The 12,271-nt window shown below is 43.1% G+C and overlaps 2 protein-coding genes and 1 pseudogene across 4 annotated transcripts in view; 1 reads left to right on the forward strand and 2 right to left on the reverse strand.

The window, feature by feature from the left end:
• EFCAB5 (EF-hand calcium binding domain 5) overlaps positions 1-11,803 on the reverse strand; it is a 108,804-nt gene extending 97,001 nt beyond the window's left edge. The window contains exon 1 of the mRNA XM_029210918.1: positions 11,222-11,803. The gene's annotated coding sequence lies outside the window, so the exon portion shown is untranslated. The remainder of the gene's footprint in view (positions 1-11,221) is intronic.
• On the reverse strand, positions 1,572-3,082 carry LOC114888661 (annotated as a pseudogene).
• The window catches only part of SSH2 (slingshot protein phosphatase 2), a 245,111-nt gene continuing 243,051 nt past the window's right edge, over positions 10,212-12,271 (forward strand). Inside the window, exons 1-2 of one of the 3 annotated variants that reach the window (XM_029210906.1) lie at positions 10,212-10,240; positions 10,727-10,829. In XM_029210906.1, coding sequence (XP_029066739.1) covers positions 10,767-10,829 — 63 coding nt within the window. In that variant the 5' untranslated portion in view covers positions 10,212-10,240; positions 10,727-10,766. Of the gene's footprint in view, positions 10,241-10,666; positions 10,830-12,271 lie in introns of those variants that run through there. The other 2 variants (XM_029210908.1, XM_029210905.1) reach the window with 2 other exon arrangements.

Consider the following 12,271-nt stretch of genomic DNA (forward strand, 5'->3'; position numbering starts at 1 on the left):
AGAGACTCACATCAGCTTTAAGGATACACATAGGCTCAAAGTGAAGGGATGGAGAAAGATATTCCAGGCAAGTGAAAACCGAAAGAGAGCAGAGATAGCTATACTTACATCAGACAAAACAGACTTTAAGCCAAAAACTATAATAAGAGACAAAGGAAGTCATCGTTTAATGATAAAAGAGTCAATTAATCAAGAATTATGGGTTGCAGAATTACAATATTAATTGAATTCAAATTCCAGCCAAGTTATTCATGTCAAAATTGAGGGATTGATTGGGAAGGAGTACCCTGAAATTTGGAATGGGGACATTTAGTTGGACTAGGAGACTGATAATCTCAAACTTCTGAGTCACTTTGAGCCTTTTTTGACAGTGAAAGCAGTTTATCCTCTTGTATTTGTGAAGACTATCCTCTTAATTGAAAATTTTGTAATAATCTCATCTGGGGCAACTGCCTTGCAAGAGGATGCCCATTTTCCTCAAGACTCACCACAACCACCTCTTACTTATAGTAGATTCGTAACTCAAATCAGGTCTTTTTATTTTCTCATTAAACTTTGTTTCAATGGGTCTCAAAATTCTGTGACAGATTTTTGATCAAGTTGTTTCCATAAAAAAGTACTGATTTTAGGGCTTCCCTGGTGGCGCAGTGGTTGAGAGTCCGCCTGCCGATGAAGGGGACACAGGTTTGTGCCCCGGTCCGGGAAGATCCCACATGCTGCGGAGCGGCTGGGCCCATGAGCCATGGCCGCTGAGCCTGTGCGTCCGGAGCCTGTGCTCCGAGATGGGAGAGGCCTGTGTACCACACAAAAAAAGTACTGATTTTAAAAGCTAACTTAAAACTGCCACACATACCACATAACCCAGCAATCCCACTCCTGGGCATATACCTGGAGAAAATAATAATTCAAAAAGATACATGCACCCCAATGTTCATTGCAGCACTATTTATGATAGCCAGGATGAGGAAGCAACTAAATGTCCATCAACAGAGGAATGGATAAAGAAGATGTGGTACATATATACAATGGAATATTACTCAGCTATAAAAAAGAACAAAGTAATGCCATTTGCAGCAACACGGATGGACGTAGAGATTGTCATACTGAGTGAAGTAAGTCAGACACAGAAAGACAAATATCATATGATATCACTTATATGTGGAATCTAAAAAAAAGGGTACAAATGAACTTGTTTACAAAACAGAAGTAGAGTCACAGATGTAGAAAACAAACTTATGGTTACCAGGGAATGGGGGTGGGGAGGGATAAATTGGGAGATTGGGATTGACATATACACACTACTATATATAAAACTGATAACTAATAAGAACCTGCTGTATAGCACAGAGAACTCTACTCAATATTCTGTAATGGCCTACATGGGAAAAGAATCTAAAAAAAAAAGAGTGGATATAGGTATATGTATAACTGATTCACTGTGCTGTACACCTGAAACTAACACAACATTGTAAATGAACTATACTCCAATAAAAATTAAAAAATGAAAAATAAAATAAAATAAAGGAAAAACTGCCACACATAAAACAAATGGTTGACGAAATATTCTCCTTTCCTTCTGAAGGTTTTGTGATGCAGTCTTTTACTATTAAATGGCCAACTGAAGTGAACAGTCCTAAGACCGTTCTTCCACCACTGATTAAGACTGGGGTGGCAGGTATTGGAGATAACATTCATGTAGCCTTCTGAGCTTTCTGGGCAGACTTGATAACCTTGCCAGCTGCAGCTGCCTTCTTGCCCACTTTTTTTTTTTTTTTGTCCACTACTTTGATGACACCCACAGCAATCGTCTGTCTCATGTCACGAATAGCAAAATGACCCAGAGGAGGATAGTCAGAGAGGCTCTCAACACACACGGGCTTGCCAGGAACTATATCAATGATGGCAGCATCACTGGATTTCAAGAATTTGGGCCCACCTTCCAGCTTTTTCCCGGAACGATGATCAATCTTCTTCAGCTCAGAAAACTTGCAAGCAATGTGAGCTGTGTGACAATCCAGCACAGGTGCATATTCAGCACTGATTTGTCCTGGTTGGTTCAAGATAATCACCTGAGCTGTGAAGCCCACTGATTCCATCAGTGGGTCAGTTTTGCTGTCATCAGCCACACTGCCACGACAAACATCTTTGACAGACACGTTCTTGACACTGAAGCCCATACTGACCCCAGGAAGGGCTTCACTCAAAGCTTCATGGTGCATTTCAATAGATTTCACTTCAGTTTTAACGTTGACTGGAGCAAAGGTGACCACCATGCCCAGTTTGAGAACACCAGTCTCCACTCGACCCACAGGGACAATACCAATACCACCAATTTTGTAGACATACTGGAGGGGCTTGTCAGTTGGACATGCTGGTGGTAGGATGCAATCCAGAGTTTCAAGCAGCATGGTTCCACTGGCATTGTCATTTTTATAGGTGACTTTCTATCCCTTGAACCAAAGCAGGTTAGCACTTGGCTCCAGCATGGTGCCACCATTCCACCCAGAAACTGGCACCAATGCTACTGTGTTGGGGTGGTAGCCAATTTTCTGAATGTAGATGCTGACTTCCTTAACAATTTCCTCTCAGCTCTTCTGGCTATAGAATGGCTTAGTGGAATCCATTTTGTTAATGCCAGCAATTAGTTCTTTCACACCCAGAGTATAAGCCAGAAGAGCATACTCACGGGTCTGCCCATTCTTGGAGATACTGGCTTCAAATTCACCAGTGCCAGCAGCATCAATCAGAACAGCACAATCAGCCTGAGATGCACCTGTAATCATGTCTTTAATAAAGTCTCTGTGTCCTGGGGCATCAATTATGGTCACATAGTACTTGCTGGTCTCGAATTTCCACAGGGAGATATCAATGGTGATAGCATACTCACATTGAGCTTTCAGTTTGTCCAAGATCCAGGCATACTTGAAGGAGCCCTTTCCCATCTCAGCAGCCTCCTTCTTGAACTTTTCAATGGTTCTTTTGTCAATCCCACCATATTTGTAGATCAGATGGCCAGTAGTGGTAGACTTGCCCAGATCTACATGTCCACAGTGATGTTGATGTGAGGCTTCTCCTTTCCCATTGTGGCTTAAATTTAGCGGTGGTTTTCATGATACCTGTGTCCTGGTGGCAAACCCATTGCGAAAAAAGCTAAAATCAGATATTAAAAGGCTCCAGCAGGGCAAATACAAAGTCTAACCAAGTGGAAATAGGTTTTATGGCAAAATATTTTCATTATTTTCTTGTTTAGTGGCAGAAGCCCAGGGAACATACATGAGTATATTATAAGGGAGTTAAAGGAAGGAGCACAAAATATAATACTGGGTTGGCTGGAATTTATTGATATGGGTACCTGTATCAGAAATTAAGGATTTAATGTATTAGCACCTACAGCTGGAAGTGACACTCACTATTTACTTGGTAAGTTCACTGAAACTTGGACTCCATAGTGGCCTATGTTTAATTAAGTGGAGATACTGGAACTTCCTTGGATAATGTAAGAGGAATCCAAAGTCTCAGGGATATGGGAATGCTGGAGTAGATTTATCACATTTTGACTTGCATATCCACTCCCCACAAGTATATTCTCCAAGAGAACTTGGGGGGTGTCCCTTTACTAAAGCACTGAAAAATACATTAGTGAGTGGGAGTACTTATATCCTTGAAAAGCTCTATGTTGGCTTTCTTCTGTAGGCAAGGCATGATGGGATGACCCATTTCAGGCAGCAGAAGCCAGATGTCAGTGTTTATCCACCAAAGACAAGGCAGGCACATTTACCATAAAGAGAAGTAGAGATACAGTGGTAATCAGATTATTTTTGACATTCAGCTAAATGATTATGGTGGTCCCAGGATTAAAATAGATGGGAAGCCTAATAAAGTATTGATCATCTACACATAATATTTAAAAATCTATATATGGTAGCCAAAAATATGACTTTAGTCACCATAGTGGAGAGTTCTGACTTCTCTCACCCAGTTTCCAGAGCTGAGCCTCTTAATTGAAAGGGCAGGCTGGATCCCCTTAAGGAAGGATTCTGCAGCATTACCATAGCATATACTGAAAATCTTCCTCCAAGTCTTCTCCACAAAGACCTTAGGCCATTTCCTAAAATGACTGTGTAATGAGGAAAAAGATTAATATTCAGGTATTTCAGGGACTTCTAAACATTGGCATTAATTGGTGTTAATTTCTGGGGACCCAAATGCACTCCACCAGTTTAAGTGGGGCCTGTATCGGACAGGTGAGAGATGGAGTCTTAACTGGTTTGTGTTTTGCTTTTTTAAATATATTTATTTATTTATTTTTGGCTGCATTGGGTCTTCGTTGCCACGCATGGGTTTTCTCTAGTTGTGAGCGGGGGCTACTCTTCCTTGTGGTGCGCAGGCTTCTCGTTGCGGAGCATGGACTCCAGATGTGCAGGCTTCAGTAGTTGTGGTGCACAGGCTTAGATGCTCCCCAGCATGTGGGATCTTCCTGGACCAGGGATCGAACTCATGTCCCCTGCATTGGCAGGCAGATTCTTAACCACTGCGCCACCAGGGAAGTCCCCTTAACTCAAGTTTGTATCACAGTGGGCAGAGTAGGTCCATAGAACCACTCTGCGGTGATTTCACCAACTCCTGGATGTATAACTAGAATAGATACCTGGTAACTGGCAGAATTTCCATATTGGTTCTTTGATCCTGGAATAAGGACAATGAAGAGCCAAGTTGAAGCCCTTGGGAACCCCCTCCCACCTCCCCCATACACCAGAAGAGTAAACAAAAATTATTGCTTCCTTGGGATGGCAGAATGGGGGATTACAGAAATTAGTGACACCAATAAAGGTTAAAGGAAGCAGGAGTGATGAAATCTATCTCATGCCAATTTAATTTACCTGTTAGGCCTGTGAAGAAGGCAGATGGATCTTGGAGAATGAGTGTGGGTGATTATAAATTTAATCAGGTGATGCCTCTAATTGCAGCTGCTCTTCCATATGTAGTAACTTTACTGGAGCAAATCAACACAGCCAGTGCCACTTGGTAACCAGCTAGTGATCCAGCAAATGCTTATTTCTCCATACAAATTGGCAAGAAACACCAGAAGCAATTTGCTTTTACTTGGCAGGGCCAACAATATAACTTCACAGTCTTGCCCCATGGCTACATCAATTTTCCTGCTCTCTGCCATAATATAGTCCACAGAGATACTGAGCATCTTCACCTTCCAATCAGCATTAAGTTGGTCCAGTACATTGATGACATTATGCTGATTGGATCCGGGGAGTAAAAGAAGCGAGGTCTTTAACTGTCTTCATGAAATATATGCAAAACCAGCGGATGGAAGATAAATTCCACTTCTGGTATCAATTTCTACATCAGCCAAGTGCCAGTTATTAAATTATTTTCTCAGCTCCAAATTCACCCTTTTGTACTTTTCTTTCATGCTGGAGCTGGAGTATGAAAACCACATTTCTTTGCCTTGCCAGCTGGCTCTGTTAAGCTCTGCTAATTGGGGGCATCAGATGGAGACCACAAGGCTGAGGAAGGACAAGAGACTTGTTCCTTCCTGTCTACCTCATGACTGCTTCCTGTGGTGTTTTGGTTCCAGTGTGCTTCACTCCAGCTATGCTTCTTTAACCTGGTAGCAGCAGCTGAATCCAGTTTGCAGTTTTTCTAAAGTTTTGTAGTTTTCATTGACATCAGCCAGCCAGTGTTCCTGCTGCAGAGGTCTGGGCCCCAGACTGCTGGGTCCCATGGAGCACCCCATCTAAGCTCAGAGACACAAACGGCAGCCAGGCAGTGTCTTCTTCTCAGAGACCTGGGTTTCAGCTCTGTGGGCTCACTCCTCCAAGTTTGTAATTTTTTTCCCTTTAATTCCTTTGTTTAGGTTGTTTTTCAGCCCTAAAGGTAATAACAGTTGCTCCCTCTGTCACACCTTAGATTTCTCTTTTCAGTTTTTCAGTCACCTACTTAACTTCATACCTAGTTAACAATTCTTGTTAAATTATCTGTTCAAATAACTGGTGTGAATTTTATCTCCTATCTGGACAATGACTATCAATAAAGTTAGTATAAGATTATTAAAATTTAAGAAGAATTACAACCAGGTAGAGGCAATACATGACTCAATCATACTCCACTCACTCTTAGCTATTTTATATTCTATCTCTATATATTTCTACTTGTTTTATAATTTGTAACTAGTCATTTCAAATGTAAGGGGTTGGATTATAAAGAATGATTTTCCCCCCACATTTTAACAAGCTTAGCTATACAGTCTTTTAAATGACATACTTCATTTAGCCTGTGATCAATGAGTTACAGACGTACTGCAAGATAGTTATCTATTCAGCCCTAGGAGTGGCCTGAAAGGAGTATGGTGGTTGGTGCCTCTACATAATTCACCCCTGGCCAGAAGCAGTTTTTGTCTTAAGGATTCTCAAAGAGTAACCCAAAGAATCAGAGTCTGATGATCCGTCCCAGTGTGCCCCATGGTTCCACAGGAGGCAAACACAATGGAGGACTTGTTTTATTAAAGCAAGTATCCTCTAATAAAGAAGCAAAGCAAAGGAATGTTCTATCTCTAAGACATCACTTTCAGAGGCCAGTTGCGGTGTGTATTGCTGCTCATCATAAACACTGAACCTTGGAGCTGCTGGAGGAGTGCATGCTCCAGGCACTCAAGGAGCAGGACTCAGAGCCTAAGGTGTGGCCAGGAAAGGCAGGGAAGTCTGCCAGATACTCCTCATGGACTCAGCTCTTAATCTCTCTTCATATATATTGAATTCTTCCCTTTGTTTATGGCTGATGTGCCCTTTTAGTTACATCCAAGTTAGCTGCAGAATTATTGCTCTCATAACACAGTCCTACCCTGCAAATGGGAGTTTTGTCATTATTTTGTAAAATATACTTAATATGAAAAAGTTTGAGTGGATTCTAAATCCAGTCATGCTATCATAAGATATTACCACATTACATTTTCTAGTGGGAAAAAAGTAAGAGCTACTGGAGTCACACATAATTTATACTTGCAAATTCTGAATAGTTGTGAAAATTATTTTAAATTCATCACCTACTTGTATGAACTAAATTCTCATCAATAATGACTACTAATTGATCACTGTTAAACTGTCTTGTTCAGAAATTACATGCAGTCATTTCGGTCATAAAACCCTACATAGAAAATGTCATGTTTATAGAGGCAATCTTGGGTTTTTCATTAAATTTTTGAGAGACTTTATTTGGAAGCTTATACAAATTCAATATTTAATATCACCCTTAAATATGTTTGTTATTTTTCTCATTATAATTATAAAAAGAAAATAACTTTTTTCACCAAGCCCCATATTGTTGCCTCCAAATCCCCTCTAATTTATCCCAGTGTGCTGAACAATATCATTTCTATGGATGTCATGATATGAAAAAAGGTTGAGAAGCACTGCTTTAACCTTTAAACCAGGATTCTTAACCTGGGACCCCTTAATGGATTTCAGTGTGTGTGTGAAATATGTAAATGTATCTTTCTGGAGAGATGGCTAACAGTTTTCATCAGGTTCTCAAAGCTTAAGAACTAGCTGATCTCAGAAATTTCAAAAGCTCCCTTATAATTTCACCTTGAAGAAGTGATAATACAAGTTAAGGGTTAAATGAACTGCAATGGCACAAGGAGGCCTCCATTATCACAGGTGGGAAGAAGAAAGGTGCTTTAAATAGAGCTAGGAGAACTTTTCTCTTTGGCTCCCTCTTTTGGGAATCCTGCTCTTGGCCTCTCTCTTCTCGAATTCAGCTAGCATATTATGACACCTCTTCCCTCAGATCACCAGAAGACCAAGTAGGAAGCAGGGTGCAGCCCAGGAAAGAATGGGTATAAATGGTGCAGAGAGCATAGACTGCAAATGCTCACATGTGATCCAGATCAGTTCACAACGTGGCTATACTGGGATCTGTAGGCAAAGCCTGAAATCCAATATCATAAAGCTTACATTTATTTGCCCAGACCTTTTCTGTGTTTCTAAAGCACTTTGTACATATCTAGACTTCTCATATATATATGTGTGTGTGTGTGTGTGTACTTCTGGGGCCTAGCAGAGGCAACTGAAGCAACAGTACCACTAAACCTTACTGTAATTATTTGATGAGCTTTTTCCTGCTAACAAGCTATGAGGGGTAGATAGACATTTGTTTTTAAAACAGTGACTAGTGTATAATACACCCTTGGTATTTTCTCAATTAATGGTGAATAAATCAATGAACATGCACCAACAATTTCCAAATCTTAGTTTCCTTAAAAGGCATATGCCAGGAAGAGATATTTCTCCTGTAAATAAATTAACTTTCTGTTACAAGCCTTATGTGAATTTGGGTACCTTACAATCCCAATTTTGACCAGGATTTTATCACCTCAGATGTGACGAATAATGATGTTCTATACCAACATACAAATGAGACATGTCTTGACCACTAATCTACTTCTCCTACTGTTAAGAAAAGGCATGGAATCATGTATTTTTCATTCTTTTTTTTATTACCTTTCTGCTTGATGCTATTTTCTACACATAGGACACACTCAGCAAAAGCTCACTGAACTTGGAACAAACTTATGAGAATAATAAAGTTATCTTAATTACATATGGGGCTTTACAGTTTATATTGCACTTTACATTTTTTTTTTCTCATTTGATCACAGGAATCCTGTGAGTTAGAGCTCCGTTGCAGAAATGAAGAAACTAAAGCTCAAAAAGTTTAAGCCATTTGCTCAAGGTTTTACAGAGCTGGAACTAGATGCCAGGTCTCTGATTCCTAGGGTAGTGCTCTTTCCCACTGTAGGATTATCTTACACTGTAAGATTATCATCTTCCAGAAGAATTTAAGATTATGTTGCTACATAAAAGTAGATAATCAGTGTTGCTGTCCCTGAGTCAGTAAGAAAATTAACATATAAGTACATTACTAAGACCTATTGATTTGAATAATACTTTTCTCTAGAATGATACTTTGGTTTATAAATCACGTTTCATTTATTTGCCTTCATTCAGCTTTCAGCTATGTATAATTCTTGCCTACGCATATAGCCTCCTGTTTGGTCTCCTAAGCTTTGGTTCAAAGTTCTTACTTCTGAACTTTGTCTTCTCTTTTCCTGTTTACTAAGTAGTTCTGGGAAAAACACAAGTCAGATTGTTTAATCTGTGAACCATACATCTTTGTTTAATTTTGTCTCGCAGGCACTCTTGACCACCACCAGGGGGCAAAAGCCTACCAGCTAGCTTCTCTGCAGTACATTCTACATAGGACTGTATACAGTACAGGGACCCTCAGTGTCTGATTCTTGATGGAACCTCCCTGCTAATTATTTCAACCACAGGGCCCCAAGGAGACAACAAAGGCTCAGCACAGAGGGCTCTAGTGGCACTTAACCATAAAGCGGCCAGAAAGACCTCACGACAGCTCTGTCAGTTTAAAAGAAGCAATAAGATCCAAGAGAGTCTGAGCGATAAGGCGGTGGGTTAATAACTACAAACTCCTGAATGTGTGTGTTTTACAGCTTTGATATGTATGGTAGTATTTACCAGCACATCCACTCAAATTGAGAAACAGCCTTGTCAACTCTCTTGCCCTGTGTAATCAATCAATGGCATTTGCATAGTGCGATTACCCCACCACCACCTTCAATCTTGATTTTTCATTACATTCTTGGCTTATGTTCAGCTGATTTATCTTTTAGAAAGCGATTTCTTTAAAATATTTAATCGGCATTCCGCATGTGTCTATGAAATAATGAAATCTAAAGACGAAGGAGAGGAAACCCCCAGGAGCAAATCCTGTTTAGTCAAGAGAACTTCTTGCCAGCAGGAAGCAAGTGGGAGGTAAATAGCAGGTTGGACCCTTCCAACTCCGTAAGCCCAGCTTTCTCGGCCTCCCAGGCTCGCTCGGCCTCTCTGCACCTCACGAATAATGAATGAGTCCTAAGACAGGGGCCAGGATAATAGAGGAAGCACGAGGGTTCCATAAAGACTCCCGGGGTATAAAATTACAAATCTTTCTTACTTTCAAAAAGTCTCATCCTAAAACATAGAGTCGGGGACGGAAGGGTGGGAAAGCTCAGAAAAAGCCTCCCCGAGAGCCGGGTCAAAGGGAGGGTCTCTAGCCCAGTAAGCCCCACCCACGCTCAGAGAAAGCGTTTGAAACCCCGCGGCGCCCTTTCCCATCCGGAAACATGTTTGCCTCAGGATTTTTACCTCAGTTTCTTCTCACGAAGGTGGGTTAAGCTGTGCGCCCCACCTCAGAAAATGGTCGTCCCTCAGGAGTGGGGGCTCCAGCGACTCTCAGCTCCGAGACCCCGCCCCCCAACCCACTCCACAGCCCCCGACGCAGCCAAACTGCGTGATTCCAGAGGCAAGGAGGAAACCCGGGAGGGGGCGGCGGCCCTTGGCGCACGCACCCGGCCGGCTTCCGGCAACTCAAGGGTTACGGCCAGGCGGCGGCGCGCGCCGAGGGGAGAGGCGGTTGCTGACAGGTGGCGCCTGCGCACTGGGAGCGCTCATTGTGCCCCGCAGCTGCCGAATCGCCCGCCCGCCCGCCAGCCGCCAGTTCAGCGCGTCAGTCTGCGAGAGTCCGGTGGTGGGTGCGGAGCCTGCTGCCGTTCGCGCGGTCTCCTCCTCCTCCTCCTCCCCGCCCCCCTCATCCCCACCCCACACCCCTTGCCTCATCCCGGCTCCGTCACCCTCCCGCCCCCCACACTCAGGACAAGAATGCCCTGCCCGGAACAACCCAGCAGCGCCTAGATGGCTTTGGTCACGGTCCAGCGGTCGCCTACCCCCAGCACTACCTCCAGCCCCTGCGCCTCGGTGAGTCTTTCCCGGCAGCCGCTCTGCTCGCTTCTGTCACTGCGGCTCCGCTTTGCCTCAGCGGGTCCCGCCGAGCGCCACTGCGCACGCGCCGCTTCCCAGGCCTGGGCACTCTGCTGCCGCGAACCCCCCACACCCCCCCATCTTAAAGACGAGCTGCAGGAACTACAGAACGTCGATTTGTGCCCCCATCACTCTGAGCACCTAGCGCCTCACAGTCCTCGCCCCGAACCCCCCTGTGGCATGCCTTCCTCTGGCTTGAGCACTTCCTTTCGGGAATGAGTCATTCTTGCTTTTCACCCTCCCCCTTCCTTTACCCTCTGTTGCTCCGCTGCGGGGAGAGGACCCTGGGACTCCTGCGTTGCCCCATACACACACCCACATCCCCTTACCCGCGCCCATTTCAGGGACCCGTTCCGTATTCGCACACTGCACGCCCTTCGGGCTCTCCGGGTGTCTTTCTTCACCCTGGTCACTCGCTGTCTTTTTGTGCCCTGTCCGTTGGGCTTCATTGGACGGCTGAACGGTAGTTACTCCTTGGTTTCTCCCCTCCTCCCCTCCTCCCCTCCTCCAAAGGGTGGCCGTGGTCTCTGCTCTTTGGATCTCTTACCTCTGCGAGGTCCCGAAGCATCTGGCGCTGCTTGATGACCAGTGCCAATTCATTTACATCTCACAGACATTTATGCCTTACACTCATTGCTCATGATCGTTTTTGTTCTTGGGTCGTGTTTGTATGGCTCGTTACTTCAGATGCCTGTGCCAGTGAAGCGTGCTTCCAGAAGGAAAATACCCAGTAACCAGCCTTTTCCTGCTGGGCCCTTCTTTACCTTCGCCCCACCCCCACTCCTTTACGCTCCATTCTTTTAGCCTTTTTTTTTTTTCCTGAAAATATTTATTTTTTTAAAATAAAATATTGTACCAGTGGGGGGAAATGGGATCTTAAAAAAAAAACTAGATGTTTTAGAGGGAATAAGTGGAATGAATATATGAGAAATTGGAAAAACCATTTTGAACTTCCTTCAGAACAGTAATTTAAAAAACTGTGTTGGTGGATGTAGTGGTTTCAACTTGCAAAAACGTGTTCAGTAAACGCTGTACTACCTTGCACTGTAAAAATTCGGGTTACTCTGCATATGTATACATATGTTAACTGAGGTGTGTGTGAGTGTTGACGTCTTGAAAGTGTGCTGGTTTGTAATTTCAACGTAGTTTCCTGAATTTCAAAATTTTGTTGTGTAGAGTGGTGGTTTCTTTTTTCCTGAGCTAGCTTTTGCACTTTGTGTGACCAAATTGGCAGCTGTATCCTAATTCTAGAAGTGATTATACTTCAGAGGTTACCTTACTTCGTGTTGTTTCCAGAGAGCAGAACTAGCTAGGATCCTTGGATAGAAAGAAATTCAGGGAGGCAGATTTCCAATCATTCTAAGGAGGAATTTTGTAAC

This window comes from Monodon monoceros, unplaced genomic scaffold (assembly GCF_005190385.1).
Source record: "Monodon monoceros isolate NGI ecotype Baffin Bay Population unplaced genomic scaffold, NGI_Narwhal_1 Super_Scaffold_9, whole genome shotgun sequence".
Taxonomy (NCBI): domain Eukaryota; kingdom Metazoa; phylum Chordata; class Mammalia; order Artiodactyla; family Monodontidae; genus Monodon; species Monodon monoceros.